General features: G+C 37.0%; 1 protein-coding gene across 7 annotated transcripts in view; it reads right to left on the reverse strand.

The window, feature by feature from the left end:
- Positions 1-14936: 14936 nt before the first annotated feature.
- CLEC12A (C-type lectin domain family 12 member A) overlaps positions 14937-27906 on the reverse strand; it is a 35433-nt gene continuing 22463 nt past the window's right edge. For 4 of the 7 annotated variants that reach the window (XM_044941086.2, XM_044941082.2, XM_025283210.3 and 1 more), the window contains exons 6-7: positions 19486-19589; positions 16773-17054 (exon numbers count right to left, since the gene is read on the reverse strand). In XM_044941086.2, coding sequence (XP_044797021.2) covers positions 16880-17054; positions 19486-19589 — 279 coding nt within the window. In that variant the 3' untranslated portion in view covers positions 16773-16879. Of the gene's footprint in view, positions 16657-16772; positions 17055-19485; positions 19590-27906 lie in introns of those variants that run through there. The other 3 variants (XR_006550383.2, XM_044941083.2, XM_045165296.1) reach the window with 3 other exon arrangements.

Here is a 27906-nt window from a genome sequence, read left to right on the forward strand (position 1 = left end):
AAAGTAGGGTAGAAGAAAGTGTGACAGAGAAGGAGAGGAGGCTTATGCTAAATAGAGGATGTATGGAAGACTTCTCTGTGGGGTTGTCATTTAAAACAACCAGAGAATAGCAATGACAAAAATATTATCCTATGAAAACATGCTAATTTAATCCTGTAATACCTACTAACTTTTTCAGTTTCTGAAATCTAAAAGTCAGAAGTTACTTACTCTTCAATTTCAAAGGTTTCAGTTCCTTTTAAATTTCCCCTTTCTTTTCAATTTCTTCATAATATGTTCCTCATTTTCAACTTCTGACTCCCTTGACAAATTTGACAATGAGAAGTATGTCAAATATTTGGTTTTCATCTCTCCTGAATAAGAATAATTTCATTTTCTCAGTTTCTGATCCACTGACCTAGTCCCAGAAATTTGATGCACATTGACTTTTGGGTGTGTTTCACGACCAAAGATTCTTTATCCTGATAGTCTGAATCAGATCTCCTTCATCACCAGATATATCCACAAACATAGTACTATCTGAAAAATAACAAGCCAGCAAAAGAAAGCAGTGACTAAAACCTGACAAATGGAATCTGGCTAACAGTGCACAATCTTCCCAAGAGCAGTAACATGTTCCAGACTGATTATTGCAACAGTTTTTGCAAAATGCTTGTGCAAAATGAGCTCAGAGGACTAGGAACCCTGAGAAAGAGGACAGTGAGAGAACAGGACACTCCACAGAATATGCAATAAGACAATCCAAAAATATGGAGGTTATGATATTTTAAAAAATAAGGAAAGAAGAATGGGAACTAGACAATCAAGAGCAAAAGCAAATACAGGAATACCTTTTTCAAATGTGGGGCAAACACAAATTTGGCATGACTGAACAATCAGTGAGACATAGTAATAGTATTCAATCTGAAATTTATGCTAAGAATGTTGTCTTTTGAATTGCTTAGTGGAGATGCAGGGAAAGATTTGCAGTCACTTCACTGAAATCAATCATTATGCAATAATAATGTTATCACATTTTTATTGCATAATGATTAATTTCAGTGAAGTGACTGCAAATCTTTCCCTGCATCTCAGTGAACTCCGGGAGTTGGTGATGGACAGGGAGGCCTGGCATGCTGCGATTCATGGGGTTGCAAAGAGTCTGACACGACTGAGCAACTGCACTGAACTGAACTGAATGTGGTAAATAAATGCATTTTAAAAATTCACTCTTAAAATCAACCAGTGGTAAAATCATGAAATAATTATGGCTATGGTACATAGGTATGCTATTCATAATATTTAAATATTAGCAGGATAAAAGGAAAGGATCAAATTACAGAGATTAAGAGACAGGGGGAGGGAAGACAGAAGAAATAGGAGGAAGTGAAGAATTTTGAGATACATGGTTATAAGGAACTACTGTATAGCGTAGGGAACTCTGCTCAATGTTATTGGCAGCCTGGATAGGAGAGAAGTTTGGAGGCAAATGGATACATGTATATGTATGGCTGAGTCCCTTTGTAGAACACCTGAAACCATCACAACATTGTTAAATTGGCTACACTCTAGTACAAAATTAAATGTATTTTTTTGTAAGAGACACATGGCTGTGACAATAAGAAATAAAGGTTTGTATGAGGGGGTTTCCCTGGTGGTTCAGCTGGTAAAGAATCTGGCTACAAGGCAGGAGCGGAGAAGGCAATGGCAACCCACTCCATTACTCTTGCCTGGAAAATCCCATGGAAGGAGGGGCCTTGTGAGCTACAGTCTATGGGATCGCTAGGAGTCAGACATGACTGAGAGACTTCACTTTCACTTTCATGCATTGGAGAAGGAAATGGCAACCCACTCCAGTGTTCTTGCCTGGAGAATCCCAGGGACGGGGGAGCCTGGTGGGCTGCCGTCTATGGGGTCGCACAGAGTCGGACACGACTGAAGCGACTTAGCAGCAGCCGCAGCAGCAAGGCAGGAGACCCAAGTTCAATCCCTGGGTGGGGAAGATCTCCTAGAGAAGGAAATGGCTACCCACTTTAGTATTCTTGCCTGGAGAAGTCCATGGACAGAGGAGCCTGGTGGACTACAAGCCATGGGGTCACAAATAGTAGGACACAACTGAGTGACTTTCACTCACATGAGGGGGTCAGGGAAAAGAATTGAGAGACTGAATTCTTCAAAAAAAAAAAAAAGAATTCATTTATCAAAACAAAAGCCAGTAGACAACTTCTAAAGTTATAAATCTATATAGCATAGTACAAATATTAAAGCTACAATCACCATAAAAAATAAAGACAAATTATTAAAAACAATTGCCATTGAGGAGCAAAATAGTCATTTGGGGGGAGATGTTTTTATTGGCTAATCAGCTGTTCTGGTCTATTTTGTTTTAAACATATTCCTTTGAAAAAATGAAAATAATAGCAATTGTGTATATTCATATCTATTAAGCAAGGTTGTCTCCATTTCATAATTTGCCTTCATTCTGACCTTGTCCCAGTAGATTTCATTGCTGTAGATTCTGCCCTCAATTTAAAATCCACTGATTAGCATATTAAACTTTCTGCAGTAATATATAGATAGAAATGAATTTTTTTAAATTTTTTTAATTAAAAAAATTTTTTTTAGTTTTATTTTATTTTTAAACTTTACATAATTGTATTAGTTTTGCCAAACATCAAAATGAATCCGCCACAGGTATACATGTGTTCCCCATCCTGAACCCTCCTCCCTCCCCATACCATCCCTCTATCACACAAGGGAATACCCATAAGGATAACAGCTGATCTTTCAATAGAAACTCTTCAAGCCAGGAGGGAATGGCAAGACATACTTAAAATGATGAAAGAAAATAACCTACAGCCCAGATTATTGTACCCAGCAAGGATCTCATTCAAGTATGAAGGAGAAATCAAAAGCTTTTCAGACAAGCAAAAGCTGAGAGAATTCAGCACCACCAAACCAGCTCTCCAACAAATACTAAAGGATATTCTCTAGACAGGAAACACAAAAACAGTGTATAAATTCAAACCCCAAACAATAAAGTAAATGGCAACGGGATCATACTTATCAATAATTACCTTAAATGTAAATGGGTTGAATGCCCCAACCAAAAGACAAAGACTGGCTGAATGGATACAAAAACAAGACCCCTACATATGTTGTCTACAAGAGACCCACCTCAAAACAGGGGACACATACAGACTGAAAGTGAAGGGCTGGAAAAAGATTTTCCATGCAAATAGGGACCAAAAGAAAGCAGGAGTAGCAATACTCATAACAGATAAAATAGACTTTAAAACAAAGGCTGTGAAAAGAGACAAGGTCACTACATAATGATCAAAGGATCAATCCAAGAAGAAGAGATAACAATTATAAATATATATGCACCCAACACGGGAGCACCGCAATATGTAAGACAAATACTAACAAGTATGAAAGGAGAAATTAACAATAACACAATAATAGTGGGAGACTTTAATACCCCACTCACACCTATGGATAGATCAACTAAACAGAAAATTAACAAGGACACACAAACTTTAAATGATGCAATAGACCAGTTAGACCTAATTGATATCTATAGGACATTTCATCCCAAAACAATGAATTTCACCTTTTTCTCAAGTGCACATGGAACCTTCTCCAGGATAGATCACATCCTGGGCCATAAAGCTAGCCTTGGTAAATTCAAAAAAATAGAAATCATTCCAAGCATCTTTTCTGACCACAATGCAGTAAGATTAGATCTCAATTATAGGAGAAAAACTATTAAAAATTCCAACATATGGAGGCTGAACAACACGCTGCTGAATAACCAACAAATCACAGAAGAAATCAAAAAAGAAATCAAAATTTGCATAGAAATGAATGAAAATGAAAACACAACAACCCAAAACCTGTGGGACACGGTAAAAGCAGTCCTAAGGGGAAAGTTCATAGCAATACACGCACACCTCAAGAAACAAGTAAAAAGTCAAATAAATAACCTAACTCTACATCTAAAGCAACTAGAAAAAGAAGAAATGAAGAACCCCAGGGTTAGTAGAAGGAAAGAAATCTTAAAGCTTAGAGCAGAAATAAATGCAAAAGAAACAAAAGAGACCATAGCAAAAATCAACAAAACCAAAAGCTGGTTTTTTGAAAGGATAAATAAAATTGACAAACCATTAGCCAGACTCATCAAGAAACAAAGGGAGAAAAATCAAATCAATAAAATTAGAAATGAAAATGGAGAGATCACAACAGACAACACAGAAATACAAAGGATCATAAGAAAGTACTATCAACAATTATATGCCAATAAAATGGACAACGTGGAAGAAATGGACAAATTCTTAGAAAAGTACAACTTTCCAAAACTCGACCAGGAAGAAATAGAAAATCTTAACAGACCCATCACAAGCATGGAAATTGAAACTAATCAAAAATTCCAGCAAACAGAAGCCCAGGTCCGGATGGCTTCACAGCTGAATTCTACCAAAAATTTAGAGAAGAGCTAACACCTATCCTGCTCAAACTCTTCCAGAAAATTGCAGAGGATGGTAAACTTCCGAACTCATTCTATGAGGCCACCATCACCCTAATACCAAAACCTGACAAAGATCCCACAAAAAAAGAAAACTACAGGCCAATATCACTGATGAACATAGATACAAAAATCCTTAACAAAATTCTAGCAATCAGAATCCGTCAACACATTAAAAAGATCATACACCAGGACCAAGTGGGCTTTATCCCAGGGATGCAAGGATTCTTCAATATCCGCAAATCAATCAATGTAATACACCACATTAACAAATTGAAAAATAAAAACCATATGATTATCTCAATAGATGCAGAGAAAGCCTTTGACAAAATTCAACATCCATTTATGATAAAAACTCTCCAGAAAGCAGGAATAGAAGGAACATACCTCAACATAATAAAAGCTATGTATGACAAACCCACAGCAAACATTATCCTCAATGGTGAAAAATTGAAAGCATTTCCTCTAAAGTCAGGAACAAGACAAGGGTGCCCACTTTCACCATTACTATTCAACATAGTTTTGGAAGTTTTGGCCGCAGCAATCAGAGCAGAAAAAGAAATAAAAGGAATCCATATTGGAAAAGAAGAAGTAAAACTCTCACTATTTGCAGATGACATGATCCTCTACATAGAAAACCCCAAAGACTCCACCAGAAAATTACTAGAACTAATCAATGACTATAGTAAAGTTGCAGGATATAAAATCAACACCCAGAAATCCCTTGCATTCCTATACACTAATAATGAGAAAACAGAAAGAGAAATTAAGGAAACAATTCCATTCACCATTGCAATGGAAAGAATAAAATACTTAGGAATATATCTACCTAAAGAAACTAAAGACCTATATATAGAAAACTATGAAACACTGGTGAAAGAAATCAAAGAGGACACTAACAGATGGAGAAATATACCATGTTCATGGATTGGAAGAATCAATATAGTGAAAATGAGTATACTACCCAAAGCAATCTATAGATTCAATGCAATCCCTATCAAGCTACCAACAGTATTCTTCACAGAGCTAGAACAAATAATTTCACAATTTGTATGGAAATACAAAAAACCTCGAATAGTCAAAGCGATCTTGAGAAAGAAGAATAGAACTGGAGGAATCAACCCACCTGACTGCAGGCTCTACTACAAAGCCACAGTCATCAAGACAGTATGGTACTGGCACAAAGACAGAAATATAGATCAATGGAACAAAATAGAAAGCCCAGAGATAAATCCACGCACATATGGACACCTTATCTTTGACAAAGGAGGCAAGAATATACAATGGATTAAAGACAATCTCTTTAACAAGTGGTGCTGGGAAATCTGGTCAACCACTTGAAAAAGAATGAAACTAGAACACTTTCTAACACCATACACAAAAATAAACTCAAAATGGATTAAAGATCTAAACATAAGACCAGAAACTATAAAACTCCTAGAGGAGAACATAGGCAAAACATTCTCCGACATACATCACAGCAGGATCCTCTATGACCCACCTCCCAGAATATTGGAAATAAAAGCAAAAATAAACAAATGGGACCTAATTAACCTTAAAAGCTTCTGCACATCAAAGGAAACTATTAGCAAGGTGAAAAGACAGCCTTCAGAATGGGAGAAAATAATAGCAAATGAAGCAATAGACAAACAACTAATCTCAAAAATATACAAGCAACTCCTACAGCTCAACTCCAGAAAAATAAATGACCCAATCAAAAAATGGGCCAAAGAACTAAATAGACATTTCTCCAAAGAAGACATACAGATGGCTAACAAACACATGAAAAGATGCTCAACATCACTCATTATCAGAGAAATGCAAATCAAAACTACTATGAGGTACCATTTCACACCAGTCAGAATGGCTGCGATCCAAAACTCTACAAGCAATAAATGCTGGAGAGGGTGTGGAGAAAAGGGAACCCTCTTACACTGTTGGTGGGAATGCAAACTAGTACAGCCACTATGGAGAACAGTGTGGAGATTCCTTAAAAAACTGGAAATAGAACTGCCTTATGATCCAGCAATCCCACTGCTGGGCATACATACTGAGGAAACCAGAAGGGAAAGAGACACGTGTACCCCAATGTTCATTGCAGCACTGTTTATAATAGCCAGGACACGGAAGCAACCTAGATGTCCATCAGCAGATGAATGGATAAGAAAGCAGTGGTACATATACACAATGGAGTATTACTCAGCCATTAAAAATAATACATTTGAATCAGTTCTAATGAGGTGGATGAAACTGGAGCCTATTATACAGAGTGAAGTAAGCCAGAAAGAAAAACACCAATACAGTATACTAACGCATAATATGGATTTAGAAAGATGGTAACAATAACCCTGTGTACGAGACAGCAAAAGAAATGAATTTTATATTTGTTTTATTCCTATATATATCAGTTTAATCTCTAAGAAATAAACTTTGCAATTAAAATAATTAGTAGATATTTACAAAAACAATATCAATGTATTCATTTCAGTTCAGCTGCTCAGCTGTGTCCAACTCTTTGCGACCCCATGGACTGCAGCATGCCAGGCCTCCCTGTCCATCACTAACTCCCGGAGTTTTACTCAAACTCATGTCCATTGAGTCGGTGATGCCATCCAACAATCTCATCCTCTGTCATCCCCTTTTCCTGCCCTCAATCTTTCCCAGCATCAGGGTCTTTTCAGATGAGTCAATTCTTCACATCAGGTGGCCAAAGTATTGGAATTTCAGCTTCAACATCAGTCCTTCTAATGTATACTCAGGACTGATTTCCTTTAGGATGGACTGGTTGGATCTCCTTGCAGTCCAAGGGACTCTCAAGAGTCTTCTCCAATACCACAGTTCAAAAGCATCAATTCTTCAGCACTCAGCTTTCTTTATAGTCCAACTCTCACATCCATACATGACTACTGGAAAAACCATAGCTTTGACAAGACAGACCTTTGTTGGCAATGTCTCTGCTTTTGAATATGCTGTCTAAGTTGGTCATAACTTTTCTTCCAAGGAACAAATGTCTTTTAATTTCATGGCTGCAATCACCATCTGCAGTGATTTTGGAGCCCCCCAAAAATAAAATCTGCCACTGTTTCCACTGTTTCCTCATATATTTGCCATGAAGTGATGGGACCAGATGCCATGATCTTAGTTATCTGATTGTTGAGTTTTAAGCCAACTTTTTCACTGTCCTCTTTCACTTCATCAAGAACCTCTTTAGTTCTTTTTCCCTTTCTGCTATAAGGGTGGTGTCATCTGCATAAACTGAGGTTGATATTTCTCCTGGCAATATTGATTCCAGCTTGTGCTTCCTCCACCCCAGGGTTTCTCATGATGTACTCTGTATATAAGTTAAATAAGCAGGGTGACAATATACAGCCTTGATGTACTTGTTTCCCGATTTGGAAATCGGAATAAATGTATTAATCATGTCAATAACGTTTGAACACAAACATAATATTGTTTAGAAATGTTTTCTTTAAAGACACTAGTACATTCTATAATTTGTTCAGGTATGTTTACATAATATTAATTGAGACAATTTTCAGCAGTTTATATTGTTTATTATTTATAGATATATAAACTAAGAAAATTCTTGTTCATAAAACTAAAAAGATGAAATAAAAAGATTCATTCTAACAATCCCATTCAGCTATTTGGATTTCTTCTGCATTACCTTCTAAGGTTACATAATTATTTAATGGCAAATATCACTTAATTACCCAATACATTGATTAAATCTCCCAGTTTTGGTGAAAGAATTAGAAACCATGAGAATTACAAAAATAGTTTGCTTCCTACTTTTGTTTAAAAAGTAGCATATCAGATACTAGATTCAGTTTGTAATTGTATCAGAAGCTAACTTAGAAAAGTACCTTACAATATATGACTTACTCTGTGGGAACATTGTGTTAAAAATTAACTTATTAAAAACCATTATAATTGTAATATAGTTAGCCCTCAGTATCCTCACCTTCAACATCCAAAAATTCAACCAAATGAGATAAAATACATTCAGAAAAAAAAAAAAAATCCAGGAAGTTCCAAAAAGGAACACAAATTTGCTGCATTAGCAACTATTTACCTAACATTTACTTTGTACCAAGGATTATATGTAATCTAGAAATGAATTGGGCTTCCCTTACAGCTCATTTGGTAAAGAATCTACCTGCAATGCAGGAGACCCGGGTTCAATTGCTGGGTAGGGAAAATCCCTGGAGAAGGAAATGGCAACCCCCTTCAGTATTCTTGCCTGGAGAATCCCATGGACAGAGGAGCCTGGCAGGCTACAGTCCATGGGGTCGCAAGAGCTGGACATGACTTAGCGACTAAAGAGAGAGAGAGAGCGAGCCATTTTCTCAAGTTTGGGGGGAAAGTACTGCTGCTGGTGCTGCTGCTAAGTCACTTCAGTCATGTCCGACTCTGTGCGACCCCATAGACGGCAGCCCACCAGGCTTCCCCGTCCCTGGGATTCTCCAGGCAAGAACACTGGAGTGGGTTGCCATTTCCTTCTCCAATGCATGAAAGTGAAAAGTGAAAGTGAAGTTGCTCAGTCGTATCCGACTCTTAGCGACCCCATGGACTGCAGCCTACCAGGCTCCTCCATCCATGGGATTTTCCAGACAAGAGTACTGGAGTAGGGTGCCCTTGCCTTCTCCGGGGAAAGTACTATATACTATATAAAGTTTAAAATTTATCTCTATGACAACTCTAACATATTTTTTCACTTAGAGACTACTTCTTTAACCCAATATACACATAATATATTGAAATATCAAAACCCTATTAATTTCACTATACTCTATGAATGTGTTTTTAAAACAAAATGTTTTTATTGTATTAAGTATGTCTGTGTCAATAAAGGATAGGCACATGGTGCAATGAATTTATGAAAAATAGTTTTCATAATCCTGTTGGCAAAATCAGTAACCATTATCAAATCATCCAATCTAACTTACTCAGTATCAAAAAATACCTTATTCTTAGTCATGTTAACAGCTAATACACATTTTTAAGAAATGCATTAAAACCACTAAAAATATATTATGAGCTACATTTATGACATCAAAACACTTAAATCACATTTAAAATAATGTAGACCTAATAAAATTAATTTATACACTTTTGTGTTATAAAGGCAAGGTAATCAATCAATATGCTATTCTCATTGCTTCTTATTTTAATCATGCAAGGCATAATGTCGATAAGATTCCAAGATATAAATGAAGTAAAGTGAAAGTCGCTCAGTCGTGTCCGACTCTTTGTGACCCCACGGACTATACAGTCCATAGAATTCTCCAGGCCAGAATACTGGAGTGGGTAGCCTCTCCCTTCTCCAGGGGATCTTCCCAACCCAAGGATCGAACCCAGGTCTCCCGCGTTGCAGGCAGATTCTTTACCAACTGAGCTCTCAGGGAAGCCCAAATATAAATGAGGTACAGTATAAAACAAAAGGCACTGCATTTTATCAAATAGTTGTGTGCATGTTTATATATACATGTGTATACACATGCATGAATCAAGTTCATGGTCAAATTTTCCAACATATATAATGAAATAGCCAAAAAAATGTATATATTGTCCTATTGTAATCTACTCTATTAAACAACCAGCATATAATATCTCTATTAATGGAAGTTAAAAATTATTAAATACTTTATAAAATAAAATGAGGCTTGGCTATAATTGGAAAAGATAGATTATAGAATTTGACTCATATTTTACACAGACAAGTTATTTTTAAAAATCAAATGAAAGTTTAACCTTGAGTTTTATTAATTGACTTTAAAAATTGGCAAATATGGAAAAAGCTTCAGTCAACAGAAAGAGAATCATTTATTACTGACCTATTAAGTTTTGGATATTCAGAGGTGATTTTCCAACTTACAACATATCCTTGAGAGAGGAATTCAGAGTAGTTAAAGCATCTTGTTAACATTGATGTAGTAAAACTAAACATTTTAATGCTTAATTTTAGCTCTACTCTCTTGGAACTTTTCCTTGAGGAAATGGTATAATTAAACACAATTTGGCATTATTCCTAACTCACTATCACGTGTCTCATTTCAGAATAGCCCACAAGTGTCAAGAGATTTCATAAATAAACAAAACTTCACTTTGCCATTTGGGCAAAAGCAAAAGTCATTCCTTGGTTACTTTCCATGTAGCAATATGTACTTTATCTTGGGGGGAAAACATGGGGCAAACAATTGCAAAAAAAAATTGGCAAACAATTCCCACCAAAACACAGTATCTCAAAACTTGGGACATTCTTTCCCAAGTGAAAATGTATTAATTCACAACATGGGTATAGGATAAATTAATACATTATTCCCCATGAATAGACCCTTTCTCTTCAACTGTCTCAAAGTAATACAGAAGTATTGTAGAAATAGAATTTGAAAGTGTCTCAGAGAACAGAATCTCCTTACATATATAGTTGATTTTTACATTGGCCAGATCATTGGCTTTCTGATCCAACTTATCCCCTGCATCTTGTTCTCATTCTAGTATTTGATATATGAGAACTATTTCAACAGAATAGTTTGTTAAAGAGGCAATTCAATCAACAGATTGCCATGCTTCATTTGAAATGAAGCACATTAATTTGACACTATATAGTATACCTGAGCACATCTATCAACCAATTTAGCCTGAATGACATTCTACAGCACCTATGATGAATAGTCAAATGTATTGAAACATAATGAAAAACATATTGAAAAAGACAAGTTGGAAAACTAATCTCTACCTGACTTAAAAAAAACTATCATATGTAAGACAGTGTGATGTTATTGTCAAATAAATAATTCAGTGAAAAATATTGAAGTCCAAAATAGATTGTTATGTATGTGGTCAACTGATTATTTTCACTAAGATACGAAGGTGATTCAGTGAAGACAGCATATTAATTTCTAAAGCTGGCTATCACTATGGGAAAAAAAATGAATTTGTATCCATGCTTTGCACCATAGAAAATAGCTAACAAAAAAAACAGCTCCACAACAAAATCTCACAATGGGCCACACACTTAAAGGTAAAATCTGAAATGATGAAACTTCAAAAACAACATAAAGGAGAAAATCTTTACAATTTGGGGGCGAAAAATATTTTCTAGCTACAACAACAAAGTGAAGTGAAAGTGTGGTTGTTCAGTCATGTCTGACTCTGTGAATCCATGAACTGTAGCCCACCAGGCTCCTCTGTCCTTGGAATTCTCTAGGCAAGAATACTGGAATGGATTGCCATTCCCTTCTCCAGGGGATCTTCCCAACCCAGGGGTCAAACACAGGTCTCCTGCAATGCAGGCAGATTCTTTACCATCTGAGCCACCAGGGAAGCCCACAACAGCAAAAGCATGATCTAAAAATAACAAAATAAATAAAAAGCTAGACAATGAAAATGAAGAACTTCCACTTTTTGAAAAAGATCTAAGGACATGAACAAACAAATCAAACACTAGGAAAAAAATATTTGCCATTCACGTAATTGATATAACATGTCTGATATTCAGACTATATCTCTCAACAGGAACTCTCAATACTAAAAATAAAGTATTACAAAATAGGCCAAAGATTGGCACTGACACTATCAAAGAAGTTATACAAATGTCAAATAAGCACAAGAAAAGATAGCCAACAAGGGACACCCCTACATAAATATTAGAATGTAAAAAAAAAAAAAGAAACAGAAAGACGTATATCAGTCTTGCTGAAGATTATCAAACAAACAAAACTCTTTTTTCCCCAATTTTATTAGGATATAATTTACACATGGCATTGTGGAAGTTTAAAGTATACAGTATAATGATTTGACTCACATATATTATGAAATGATTACTGCAGTAAATTTAGTTATCCATCATATCATACAGATATGAAAAAAGGAAAACAATTGCTTGTGATGAGAACTCTTGGAATTTGCTCCATTAACAACTTTCAATTGTACCACACAGCAGTATCAACTATAGTCATTGTGTTGTGCATTAGATCCCCAGGACAATAACTATATGGTATAACTGGAAGTTTTTACTTTCTGACCACCTCATTCTATATCCTCTCTTCTTGGACTCTTGATCTGGGCTTGTGGTTGTATACCTATCCTGGTATCAAGTCAAAACTATTTTTATTATTGTGGCTTTAGAGTAAGTCTTGTTATTGAAGACTGTAATTTCTGCAAATATTCTTCTTTTTCAATATTATGTTGGCTATTCTAAATCTTATGCATTTCTGTATTAATCTTAGTATTAGCATATCACTTTTAAAAAATCCCTCTGAAAAATTCAGGGATTGTATTGAATCTAGAGGCAAATTTAGGAAAGTTGACGTCCCCCAAATATGAACTTTTCTAATCCAAGTATGTAGTTATCTCTCCACTTATTGAGGTTTTCTTTAATTTTGTCAGCAACCCCTACAGTCTTGATTTCCAGGGAAGCAGATTCTGAAGTCAAGATTAGTATGATGGAGGTTTATCAGGGACATCCTTGGTGTGTCCACTTGTGGAAAAAAACAGAAGAAAGCAGAATTGGGGAAAGGGAAGTTGGAGCTCTGAGGCTGGAATAGAGCTTCTGAGTTTTCCCTGATTAGGCCAAGGCATCAAGGCCTTCATATCCCCACATCGCAGAAACGAGCTGCTCTGGGAAAGGAATATAACCTTGACTGAGTTCATTCCCTTCAAGAGAGGCAAGGGCTCACACTTGATAGTTGGATGCTGATAGCTCTCCCAGCAACTAGGAGAATAAGCCCTTCAGTCCTGAAGAGGAATCTGTATATCACATCATAGGGTCCAGTACAATTTAACTTTCTTCAGCCTAGATGTATTTCTTCATGGAAATGAAGCAAGTCGAGGTTAAAGATATGTCTCTTCTCTTGGAATAAACTTGTAAGTGGAAGGTGTCTGGCATTAATTCTAGCTCCCGACCCTGCACCTGAGCTCAGAGTCACAACTGACACTCATTGTCTCTCTCTCCTATTTTTTTTTATTTAATTTTATTTTTAAACTTTACAATATTGTATTGGTTTTGCCAAATATCAAAATGAATCCGCCACAGGTATACATGTGTTCCCCATCCTGAGCCCTCCTCCCTCCTCCCTCCCCATACCATCCCTCTGGGTCGTCCCAGTGCACCAGCCCCAAGCATCCAGTATTGTGCATCGAACCTGGACTGGTGACTCGTTCCATATATGATATTATACGTATTTCAATGCCATTCTCCCAAATCATCCCACCCTCTCCCTCTCCCACAGAGTCCAAAAGACTGTTCTATACATCAGTGTCTCTTTTGCTGTCTCGTATACAGGGTTATTGTTACCATCTTTCTAAATTCCATATATATGCGTTAGTATACTGTATTGGTGTTTTTCTTTCTGGCTTACTTCACTCTGTATAATAGGCTCCAGTTTCATCCACCTCATTAGAACTGATTCAAATGTATTATTTTTAATGGCTGAGTAATACTCCATTGTGTATATGTACCACCGCTTTCTTATCCATTCATCTGCTGATGGGCATCTAGGTTGCTTCCATGTCCTGGCTATTATAAACAGTGCTGCGATGAACATTGGGGTACATATGTCTCTTTCAATTCTGGTTTCCTCAGTATGTATGCCCAGCAGTAGGATTGCTGGATCATAAGGCAGTTCTATTTCCAGTTTTTTAAGGAATCTCCACACTGTTCTCCATAGTGGCTGTACTAGTTTGCATTCCCACCAACAGTGTAAGAGGGTTCCCTTTTCTCCACACCCTCTCCAGCATTTATTGCTTGTAGAGTTTTGGATCGCAGCCATTCTGACTGGTGTGAAATGGTACCTCATAGTGGTTTTGATTTGCGTTTCTCTGATAATGAGTGATGTTGAGCATCTTTTCATGTGTTTGTTAGCCATCTGTATGTCTTCTTTGGAGAAATATCTATTTAGTTCTTTGGCCCATTTTTTGATTGGGTCATTTATTTTTCTGGAGTTGAGCTGTAGGAGTTGCTTGTATATTTTTGAGATTAGTTGTTTGTCAGTTGCTTCATTTGTTATTATTTTCTCCCATTCTGAAGGCTGTCTTTTCACCTTGCTTATAGTTTCCTTTGTTGTGCAGAAAGAAAAATTTTCAACTGTTTATTTTATATTGGAGTATAGCTGATTAACAATGTTATGATAGTTTGAGGTGAACAGCAAAGGGACTTGGCTACTCTTCTCACTCTCCACACATCTGCTGATCTTAGTCACCTTCACCTAGCAGGGGTTTGAGCCCATCATACCATTCTCAAGCTGAGACTGCAGAATTTGCCTTTATACCATCAAAATAGAGGATGGATTATAAAGATGTCCTCAAATGGCATAACTGGATGCCAAATGTCTTTCTTTCTGTTCCCCCTATGGTGTAAAAACAGCCCCCTCTTCTGTTGGACAGAGTAAATAGCTCATCCCAATTCATCTAAAGGGATTATAAAGATGTCCTCAAATGGCATAACTGGATGCCAAATGTCTTTCTTTCTGTTCCCCCTATGGTGTAAAAACAGCCCCCTCTTCTGTTGGACAGAGTAAATAGCTCATCCCAATTCATCTAAAGAGATGCTGTGCCCCTCGGTGGAAGCTTTTGTTCTTTACAGACAAGATTTTCTTAAACCCAGAGTTACTCTGACAGAAGGAATGCATCTCCCAAGTTAGTTACTGGAAATGATGGTAAGAAGGGTCACTCCTGCCTCTCCCTTTGGTTTCCAGACCCATGTATTCTATCTGTTGAAGACACAGCACCATATAAAGGTTATTGGTTTAAAGGATACACTATAACTTGGAAGATGGCATCATGTTGTAGTATTAACTCTTGAGATGGATCTCCAACTGTGCTTTCAATTGACCTTTAGCCTTCCATTGCTCTGTCTGACTTGAAGCTGTGTGTTGATTCTGTTTTTATGTAACTAGTGGATCCCATGGTCAATCCTCCATTCCCTTATCTGAATGCTAGAGAGCATCAGACATGATGTTATGTAAGGTCCTATTCCAGTTTGTGGATATTGGTTCTGGATGAACCCTATGGACAGGACAAGAATTCCATACCCAAATATGCATCTATTCCTGTCAAAGCTCTTTCCATTGTGGAATGGGTATATATTAGCTAATTTGGCAGCAAACAGCTTATAGTTTTCTTTGAGGCATGACAGTGCAGTCCTGGCCCTTGCTATGCTGTTATTACCAGTTGCTGGATGTACAGATCTTTAGAAGGAAGTGTAACTTTAGGTGAGGTATTAGGATCACACTGCATATAATATTTACATATAGAGATTTTCCACATTTTAATCTTTATTATTACTATGTTTTTGGATGCTATTATTAATGGTATTGCTTTTGTAAATTTTATTTTGCACTACTTATTGCTAATATATAGAATTATGATTGATGTGCATGAATTCGGAATATACTATATATAATTTATCACTGAGCTTGCTAAATTAATAGTTTATAAATTATATTGGTTTATGTAAAGAATTAAATGATCTACAAATAAAATCTTATTTCTGTCTCTTTTTTAATATTTTTCATCTCTTTCTTGCTTTATTTCACTTTCAGGACCTCCAATAGACAGTAGAGGTTGTTGAATAAAATAACCGATAATTTCTATATTCTTCCAGGGTTCAAAAGAAAAACTTTCCCTCTTTTACTAGAAATATGTTAAGCTTAGGGGTTTCTGTTGCTGCTTTTGTTAGTTTTTTTTTTTTTCTTTAATGTTAACATTCTTTATCAGATTAGAGATATCTTCTGCTTCAAGTTTTTTAAGAGATTTGGTGTTGAACTTTATCTAACATTTTTTCTATATCTATTGAAATGGCACTGTATTCTCTCTTTTATTTTTTTTCCTCAAAAGTAAGTAAATCAACCTGTCTTGTCCTAATTGGTCATGATGGTATTATCTTCTTTGTATATTCCAAGATTTCATTTTCTTTGATTTTCTGTAAAGTTTATATTTACCTTATTTCTGGAGAAGCAAGAAAAACTAGCTTCTGTTTTCTGTGTGTGCTCAGTCGTGTCTGACTTTTTGTGACCCCATGGACTGCAGCCCACCAGGCTCCTCTGTCCACTGGAATTATCCAGGCAAGAATACTGGCATGGGTTGCCATTTCCTTTATCAGTTTTCTGTATTCTCATCCAAAATACTGTATTTATGTTCAGCAGTATCTGGATTAAGTGAATGAAACATAAAATATAACTATGACGTTAGGCTCCCATTCACTCAGCAAATGAAGAGAAAGAAAAAAGTTAGAAAATGCAAATTGTTAGGAGGGAGGCAGAAATGTAGTCGTACTGTATCTTTATTCTATAGGTGTGGTCAATAAGATGTATAGTCCCCAAAGTGTCCTTTAAGTGCAGGATAATACTTGGGACAAAATAATTGCACTAACTACTTTCTTCCACCCAATACTTCACTCATTAGTATACTCTCAGTCTTCACTGACTGGGCAAGCTTCTCGCATATAATATTTTTAGTTTCAGTGCACTTAATATAATAAAAGGATGCATAATATACGTATCCACAATACATCTCATCATTTATGACACTTGTATTTCTTATAAACCTGAAAGAGAAAATAAAGAATTACACTTAGCAAGTCAAACATTTGAAACACAGTCCCAGAAAAAAAAAATCACTTTTCCAACATATCACTTCTCCTATGGTCTGTGCTGTCTAAAATGAATTTTAATTATTATTTAGAATGGCAAGTGTCCAAGTTACTTATTTTTATGGACAAATGTGCAGTGTCACACACTGCCTGATTTCTCTCAGGCTTTTCTAGTTTCTCACAGCTGGAGTATTTGTTGTCCTTTTCTTCCAGACTTAGCACCTCCCTTCCACAGTACCTAGTATGAGTAAAGTAATGCAATTCCATTAGATTCTCCAGGAAAACTGGACAAGTAATAAATTTTAAGGCTGTCCTCCTCAAATATTTTTCATAATCATCAAAATCAGAAATTAACCTCATCTGTGATACCTTAAGCTCAGCATTATCTCCAAGTGACATTTCCCTCAGCCATTTTCCAGAAATTTTACAATGAAGCCCTGAATGACTGCCAGCTCCTAACATAAGATGACTGTTGAGAGACTAGAGATCAAAGACAAACTTGTAAACTAAATATATTATCTTCGGGAAAAAAATGTAGCATCACCACTTGGATTAGTAACTAATGATTATTAATAAATAAGTTCCTCAAATAACTTTAATTTTCTATTTGAAGTAGCATAACACAGATTATATTAATCCTAGCTCATTTCCAGGAACAAATCCCAAAATAACATCAAAGATTAAAAAAAAAGAATTACATATATTATATGTACATGATACATATAAAAGTGTATTATATACATATACTAGGATATATTTCTATTCCTATATTATTTCTTGTGATTTGAAATAGCCACTGCATTTTCCATCCCATTATAGTTTACTTTCCCATTAGCAATAATTACAAATAAACACAAGGAAACTCTAGCTTTTGAAACAAGATTACATCTATACTGTCCCTTTATGCTCACACTACCTTTACTTCTAGAATTTCACTCCAAATGAGACCTTTAGAATATACATCTTTCTCTCCTTTGTGCAGATCGTATCCCCTGTTCAGAGGAGGGCATGGCAACCCAGTCAAGTATTCTTGCCTGAAGAATTCCCATGGATGGAGGAGCCTGGCGGGCTATAGTCCATGGGATCACAAAGAGTTGGACAGGACTGAGCAACTAAGCATATCCCCTGTTCTGTGCTATCATTGCAGACTGACAAAGATGGAGCTGCAGTATCTTTATGACCCATATTCCTACCATACTATTTCTATCTCATGGAAAAAAACAAGCAGGACACAACAAAACAATAATCAAAACACAACCAAAGATTCTATTTGCTGCCTTGCCCAACGTCATGTATGTGGAGGAATCTCGGGGTTTAGATTCAGAGTGTCAGCACCCCAGCACATATGTATGGAGCTCACTCCAACTACATGTGTCCTCAACAAACAAATCTGTACAAATTTGTGAGATTGTAAGGGCATCCAGTGGGCTTCCCCGATGGCTCAGTGATAAGAATCCACCTGCCACGCAGGTGACCTGGGTTCAATGCCTGAGTTGGGAAGATCCCCTGGAGTAGTGCATGGGAACCCACTCCAGTATCCTTGCCTGGGAAATCCAGGAGCCTGGCAGACTACAGTCCATGGGGTCACAAAGAGTCAGACACAACTTAGTGACTAAACAACATCTAGCAGTTTGAGGCTGTTGTTTCTTTCTTTAGTTGAATCCTGCCTGCTTCCTAAATTTAAGGAATTATAAAACACAAATGAATTTTGGCATTCTTTTTATATACACCTTGACCCCACCCCATTATAAGCAGAACAAATACAACATGAGTCCATTTATACTGGCATATTTATAACCAATTTCTTACTATGTTGTGCAACAAAATATTTTTTTATATCATGCCCATGCTTATTTTATTCTCTTTACCAGAAGTGCTCTTCTAGTCAATCTCTAAATTTTTTATTCAAAAATGTCCACTTCAAATTTCAGTTATAACATAAATTTCAAAGATAAAATCATTTTTTGTTATTCTGTGTATTCTTACTGAAACATTTACACATTTTATTCTTTTCATCTGTTGAATTAATTTGTCTGTGCATCCAATCAATGGTTAAGTAAAAAAAAGAAGAATCAATCTTTCACTTGTTTTAGAATCCTAGCATTGCACAATTTTAAGTACATTTTCAAGCCCAGTGAATTGTGTTGGCTTCTATAGTTTTCTTAGATAAAAGCATTATTCACAGAAATCCTCCCTTATTTGGCTGGTAGTTGTCAAGATAATGGGAAGACATTTGCAATAATTTTCTCATTATTAAACACATCATAGAAGTCTGATGGAAAGGGTTCTTTGAGGATACAATTTCAGTAGAAGCTACAGTGCCCCTGAGAAAATTCACCTGTACTGAAACCCCAGCTATTAAAATTCAACAAGAATAAAGACTTACCAGTGGAGGGGGATAATTGTGTCCAAGTTTCTCTGTCCTGGGTTATCTGTCCTGGGAGATAATCCCAACCAATAGTTAGTTAACATCAGAGATTTTATAAATTCCTATAGGAAACAGAGGTGGCTTGTTAAAATCATTGTCTCCCTTTTCTGTAAATACCTCACAGTGTAATTTCTTACAAATTACTATGTCAAGGTGATATCTTTGACACTTTTCTACTATTTTCTATGCCATTAAAAAAAATTGAGACAGAGTGCCCCTTACTGAGAGATGTCTTTCAACATTTATATCTCAGTTACTATCTGGGGGCAAAGAGATGGTTCATCGTCAAAAAACCCAAGTTAAGAGAAACATGAGTATGAGAAACATGTAATAAGGTCAGAGGAGAATGGTTATAGACTAGAATTCAAACCCAGTTCAGAGATATGTAGCCAAAGTAATAGTTTTTTTTTTTTCTTATATGCCAGTCATTTGTTAAGCAAATAACTATGAATGGATCATTTGAAAATAATAAGACTAGGCAGAAACTAGATTGATTTCCCCCCTTTTATAAAGAAGAAAAAGAATTCTGATAGTAAGGAAGTTGAGACTTTTGAAAAAAATATATCTTTGTTTTAAAATAAATACGGGATTACTATCTGAAAAACCACAAATGCCAATGAATAAATAAACTCTAGAGAGTGGTTGTTGTTGTTATTGTTTAGTTGCTAAATAATGCCCTACACTTTTGCGACTCCACGGACTATAGCTCACCAGGTTCCTCTGTCCATGGAGTTCTCCAGGCAAGAATGAATACAGGAGTGGTTTGCTGTTTCCTACTCTAGGGGATTTTTTCCACCCAGGGGTCAAACCCACATCTGCATTGGCAGGTGGAGTCTTTACTGCTGAGCCACCAGGGAAGTCCAAAATGTGTGTGTGTGTGTGTGTGTGTGTTGGTTGCTCAGTAGTGTCCAGCTCTTTGAGACCCCATGAACTATAGCCCACCAGACTCCTCTTTCCATGGGATTCTTTATATTCTCCAAAATATAGAGATATAATTTAAATATTTGAAAAAAATGGGGGGAGGAGCCAAGATGGCGGAGGAGTAGGACGGGGAGAACACTTTCTCCCCCACAAATTCATCAAAAGAGCATTTAAACATCGAGTAAATTCCACAAAACAACTTCCGAATGCCGGCAGAGGACATCAGGCACCCAGAAAAGCAGCCCAACTCTTCGAAAGGAGGTAGGAAAAAATATAAAAGACAAAAAAAGAGACAAAAGAGGGAGGGACGGAGTTCCGTCCCGGGAAGGGAGTCTTAAAAAGAGAGAAGTTTCCAAACACCAGGAAACCCTCTCACTGCCGAATCTGTGCCGAGCTTTGGAAGCACAGAGGGCAACATAAAAGGGAGGGGAAAAAAAAAATAAACAATTAAAAATCGCGGATTGTGAGCCCTACGGGAACTCCCCCAGCGGAGAAGCAGCGCAGACGCCTGCACGCGGCATTAGCAAGCGGGGGCTGGGCAGGGAAGTGCGGCGCGGGCTGTGTCCCTTAGAGTAAGAATCGGGCCGAATGTCCTGAGCGCTATCTGAGCGAAATAATTTGGGCTAGCAAACCAGACTGTGGGATATCTACCACGCGAAAAGCCAGCCCTAACCTAAGACACCGCCAGGCCCGCGCACAGAACAAAGGACTGAACAGAGATAGCCGGCTGCAGACCTCCCCCTCCGGTGACAGGCAACCAGAGCCGGAAGGGGGCAATCGCAGCCCCAGAGAGACACTATCTATAAAACTGTAAGCAGGCTTCTTTGCTAACTAAAACTTCTTGGGGGTCTGGACGGTCAACATCTGCCTGAGAAGGTGCGCCGGTTTTACACCCAGATAACCGAGTGGCGGGGAGGCGATAAGTCGCAGCATTGGCGCCCGCCAAGCACCTCATCGCCTGAGCTGCTCGACCTGGGAAGAACACAAAACGCAGGCCCAACCGAGTCTGCGCCTCTGAGGACTACCCGAGTGCCTGAACCTGAGCGGCTTGGACCTGGGAGCTCAGTCCAGGGCCGGCCTCTGATTGTTCCCGGCGGAACAACCTAGAGCCCAAGCAGTGTGGGCAGGGAGGTTACACGCGCCGTGAGCGGGGGCAGACCCAGTGTGGCCGAGGCACTTCGAGCGCACGCCAGTGTTATCTGTTTGCAGCATCCCTCCCTCCCTCCCCACAGCGCGGCTGAACAAGTGAGCCTAAATTAAAAAAAAAAAAATAGGGTCCTCCACCGTCCCCTTTGTGTCAGGGCGGGAACCAGACACTGAAGAGACCAGCAAACAGAAGAAGCTATAACAGAGGGAAACGCCTTGGAAGCTACAGGCCATAGATTAAAACCCTGTGGTTACTACGGATTACATAGGAAGGGGCCTATAGATCTTGAGAAATATAAGTCGGACTAAGGAACTGCCAAAAATGAACTGAACCCACAATACTCACAACAAAACCAGAGAAAGACCTAGATATATTTTTACTATTTTTACGATCAATCTTTCTTTCTTTCTTTTTTTTTTTAATTAAAAAAAAATTTTTTTTTAAGTCCTCTATTGTCCTTTAATTTTCACTTTTATAACTATTACTTTGCAAAAAAAAAAAAAAGACCCTATTTTTTTTTTTTTTTCTTCTTCAGCAAACTTCATATATATATTTTATAATTTTTTGACCGTGGTTTTTTTTTTTTTTTTTTCTTTTTTCTTTTTCTTCTTTTCTTTAACATTGCATTTTTGAAATTCCAAACTCTACTCTAGATTTTTAATTTTAGCCTTTTGATATATGTTATCAATTTTGTACCTATAGTTTTTTTCATAATTGCTGTGACTTTTTTTTCCCCCTCTGTTTCTTTCTCTTCTTCTTTTATATAACATCGTATATCTGCAATTCCAAACTCTACTCAAGATTTTTAATTTATGCTTTTTGGTATTTGATATCAATTTTGTACCTGTATATTCTTTATAATTTTTGCGACATTGTTTATGTTGGTTGGTTTGTTTTCTCTCTTTATTTTTCTTCTTCTTCTTTTTTTTTTTTTTTTAACATTGTATTTTTGAAATTCCAAACTCTACTCTAGATTTTTAATTTTTGCTTTTTGGTATTAGTTATCAATTTTGTACCTGTAGTTTCTTTATAATTTTCGCAACCTTGTTTGTTTTTCTTTGTTTGTTTTCTCTCTCTTTCTTTTCCTTCTTCTTTTCATTAACATCGCATTTTTGAAATTCCAAACTCTACTCTAATTTCTAATTTTTGTTTTTATGTATTTGTTACCAATTTTGTACCTTTAAGAACCCAATCTTCAGGACCCATTTTTCACTAGTGTACGAGATTACTGGCTTGACTGCTCTCTCTCCCTTTGGACTCTCCATTTTCTCCACCAGGTCACCTGTATCTCCTCCCTAACCCCTCTCTACTCTACCCAACTCTGTGAATTTCTGTGTGTTCCAGACGGTGGAGACCACTTAAGGAACTGATTACTGGCTGGATCTGTCTCCCGCCTTTTCATTTCCCCCTTTTATCCTTCTGGCCACCTCTGTCTCCTGCCTCCTTCTTCTCTTCCCTGTATAACTCCGTGAACATCTCTGAGCGGTCCAGTTGTGGAGTGCACATAAGGAAGTGACTACTGGCTAGCCCACTCTCTCCACTATTGATTCCACCTCATCTCATTTGGGTCACCTCTAACTCCCTCCTCCCTCTTCTCTTCTCCATGTAACGCTGTGAACCTCTCTGAGTGACCCTCACAGTAGAGAAACTTTTCATCTTTAACGTAGATGTTTTATCAGTGGTGCTGTATAGAAGGAGAAGTTTTGAAACTACTGTAAAATTAAGACCGATAACTGGAAGTAGGAGGCTTAAGTCCAATCCCTGACTCCAGGGAACTCCTGACTCCAAGGAACATTAATTGACAGGAGCTCATCAAACGCCTCCATACCGACACTGAAACCAAGCACCACACAAGGGCCAACAAGTTCCAGGGAAAGACATAACAAGCAAATTCACCAGCAACAAAGGAACACAGCCCTGAGCTTCAAGATACAGGCTGCCCAAAGTCACCCCAAAACCATAGACATCTCATAACTCATTACTGGACATTTCATTACACTCCAGAGAGAAGAAATACAGCTCCATCCACCAGAACATCGACACAAGCTTCCCTAACCAGGAAACCTTGACAAGCCACCTGTACAAACCCACACACAGCGAGGAAACGCCACAATAAAGAGAACTCCACAAACTGCCAGAATACAGAAAGGACACCCCAAACTCAGCAATTTAAACAAGATGAAGAGACAGAGGAATAGCCAGCAGATAAAGGAACAGGATAAATGCCCACCAAACCAAACCAAAGAGGAAGAGATAGGGAATCTACCTGATAAAGAATTCCGAATAATGATAGTGAAATTGATCCAAAATCTTGAAATTAAAATGGAATCACAGATAAATAGCCTGGAGGCAAGGATTGAGAAGATGCAAGAAAGGTTTAACAAGGACTTAGAAGAAATAAAAAAGAGTCAATATATAATGAATAATGCAATAAGTGAAATTAAAAACACTCTGGAGGCAACAAATAGTAGAATAACAGAGGCAGAAGATAGGATTAGTGAATTAGAAGATAGAATGGTAGAAATAAATGAATCAGAGAGGAAAAAAGAAAAACGAATTAAAAGAAATGAGGATAATCTCAGAGACCTCCAGGACAATATTAAACGCTACAACATTCGAATCATAGGGGTCCCAGAAGAAGAAGACAAAAAGAAAGACCATGAGAAAATACTTGAGGAGATAATAGTTGAAAACTTCCCTAAAATGGGGAAGGAAATAATCACCCAAGTCCAAGAAACCCAGAGAGTCCCAAATAAGATAAACCCAAGGCGAAACACCCCAAGACACATAGTAATCAAATTAACAAAGATCAAACACAAAGAACAAATATTAAAAGCAGCAAGGGAAAAACAACAAATAACACACAAGGGAATTCCCATAAGGATAACAGCTGATCTTTCAATAGAAACTCTTCAAGCCAGGAGGGAATGGCAAGACATACTTAAAATGATGAAAGAAAATAATCTACAGCCCAGATTATTGTACCCAGCAAGGATCTCATTCAAGTATGAAGGAGAAATCAAAAGCTTTTCAGACAAGCAAAAGCTGAGAGAATTCTGCACCACCAAACCAGCTCTCCAACAAATACTAAAGGATATTCTCTAGACAGGAAACACAAAAATGGTGTATAAATTCGAACCCAAAACAATAAAGTAAATGGCAACGGGGTCATACTTATCAGTAATTACCTTAAACGTAAATGGGTTGAATGCCCCAACCAAAAGACAAAGACTGGCTGAATGGATACAAAAACAAGACCCCTGCATATGTTGTCTACAAGAGACCCACCTCAAAACAGGGGACACATACAGACTGAAAGTGAAGGGCTGGAAAAAGATTTTCCATGCGAATAGGGACCAAAAGAAAGCAGGAGTAGCAATACTCATATCAGATAAAATAGACTTTAAAACAAAGACTGTGAAAAGAGACAAAGATGGTCACTACATAATGATCAAAGGATCAATCCAAGAAGAAGATATAACAATTATAAATATATATGCACCCAACACGGGAGCACCACAGTATGTAAGACAAATGCTAACAAGTATGAAAGAAGAAATTAACAATAACACAATAATAGTGGGAGACTTTAATACCCCACTCACACCTATGGATAGATCAACTAAACAGAAAATTAACAAGGAAACACAAACTTTAAACGATACAATAGACCAGTTAGACCTAATTGATATCTATAGGACATTTCATCCCAAAACAATGAATTTCACCTTCTTCTCAAGCGCACATGGAACCTTCTCCAGGATAGATCACATCCTGGGCCATAAGGCTAGCCTTGGTAAATTCAAAAAAATAGAAATCATTCCAAGCATCTTTTCTGACCACAATGCAGTAAGATTAGATCTCAATTACAGGAGAAAAACTATTAAAAAATCCAACATATGGAGGCTGAACAACACGCTGCTGAATAACCAACAAATCACAGAAGAAATCAAAAAAGAAATCAAAATTTGCATAGAAACGAATGACAATGAAAACACAACAACCCAAAACCTGTGGGACACGGTAAAAGCAGTCCTAAGGGGAAAGTTCATAGCAATACAGGCACACCTCAAGAAACAAGAAAAAAGTCAAATAAATAACCTAACTCTACACCTAAAGCAACTAGAAAAGGAAGAAATGAAGAACCCCAGGGTTAGTAGAAGGAAAGAAATCTTAAAAATTAGAGCAGAAATAAATGCAAAAGAAACAAAAGAGACCATAGCAAAAATCAACAAAACCAAAAGCTGGTTCTTTGAAAGGATAAATAAAATTGACAAACCATTAGCCAGACTCATCAAGAAACAAAGGGAGAAAAATCAAATCAATAAAATTAGAAATGAAAATGGAGAGATCACAACAGACAACACAGAAATACAAAGGATCATAAGAGACTACTATCAACAATTATATGCCAATAAAATGGACAACGTGGAAGAAATGGACAAATTCTTAGAAAAGTACAACTTTCCAAAACTCGATCAGGAAGAAATAGAAAATCTTAACAGACCCATCACAAGCACGGAAATTGAAACTGTAATCAAAAATCTTCCAGCAAACAAAAGCCCAGGTCCAGACGGCTTCACAGCTGAATTCTACCAAAAATTTAGAGAAGAGCTAACACCTATCCTGCTCAAACTCTTCCAGAAAATTGCAGAGGATGGTAAACTTCCAAACTCATTCTATGAGGCCACCATCACCCTAATACCAAAACCTGACAAAGATCCCACAAAAAAAGAAAACTACAGGCCAATATCACTGATGAACATAGATGCAAAAATCCTTAACAAAATTCTAGCAATCAGAATCCAACAACACATTAAAAAGATCATACACCAGGACCAAGTGGGCTTTATCCCAGGGATGCAAGGATTCTTCAATATCCGCAAATCAATCAATGTAATACACCACATTAACAAATTGAAAAATAAAAACCATATGATTATCTCAATAGATGCAGAGAAAGCCTTTGACAAAATTCAACATCCATTTATGATCAAAACTCTCCAGAAAGCAGGAATAGAAGGAACCTACCTCAACATAATCAAAGCTATATATGACAAACCCACAGCAAACATTATCCTCAATGGTGAAAAATTGAAAGCATTTCCTCTAAAGTCAGGAACAAGACAAGGGTGCCCACTTTCACCATTACTATTCAACATAGTTTTGGAAGTTTTGGCCACAGCAATCAGAGCAGAAAAAGAAATAAAAGGAATCCAAATTGGAAAAGAAGAAGTAAAGCTCTCACTGTTTGCAGATGACATGATCCTCTACATAGAAAACCCTAAAGACTCCACCAGAAAATTACTAGAACTAATCAATGACTATAGTAAAGTTGCAGGATATAAAATCAACACACAGAAATCCCTTGCATTCCTATACACTAATAATGAGAAAACAGAAAGAGAAATTAAGGAAACAATTCCATTCACCATTGCAACGGAAAGAATAAAATACTTAGGAATATATCTACCTAAAGAATCTAAAGACCTATATATAGAAAACTATAAAACACTGGTGAAAGAAATCAAAGAGGACACTAACAGATGGAGAAATATACCATGTTCATGGATTGGAAGAATCAATGTAGTGAAAATGAGTATACTACCCAAAGCAATCTATAGATTCAATGCAATCCCTATCAAGCTACCAACAGCATTCTTCACAGAGCTAGAACAAATAATTTCACAATTTGTATGGAAAAACAAAAAACCTCGAATAGCCAAAGCGATCTTGAGAAAGAAGAATGGAACTGGAGGAATCAACCTACCTGACTTCAGGCTCTACTACAAAGCCACAGTCATCAAGACAGTATGGTACTGGCACAAAGACAGAAATATAGATCAATGGAACAAAATAGAAAGCCCAGAGATAAATCCACGCACATATGGACACCTTATCTTCGACAAAGGAGGCAAGAATATACAATGGATTAAAGACAATCTCTTTAACAAGTGGTGCTGGGAACTCTGGTCAACCACTTGTAAAAGAATGAAACTAGAACACTTTCTAACACCATACACAAAAATAAACTCAAAATGGATTAAAGATCTAAACGTAAGACCAGAAACTATAAAACTCCTAGAGGACAACATAGGCAAAACACTCTCTGACATACATCACAGCAGGATCCTCTATGACCCACCTCCCAGAATATTGGAAATAAAAGCAAAAATAAACAAATGGGACCTAATTAACCTTAAAAGCTTCTGCACATCAAAGGAAACTATTGGCAAGGTGAAAAGACAGCCTTCAGAATGGGAGAAGATAATAGCAAATGAAGCAACTGACAAACAACTAATCTCGAGAAT

The sequence above is a fragment of the Bubalus bubalis genome, chromosome 4 (genome assembly GCF_019923935.1).
Source record: "Bubalus bubalis isolate 160015118507 breed Murrah chromosome 4, NDDB_SH_1, whole genome shotgun sequence".
Taxonomy (NCBI): Eukaryota; Metazoa; Chordata; class Mammalia; order Artiodactyla; family Bovidae; genus Bubalus; species Bubalus bubalis.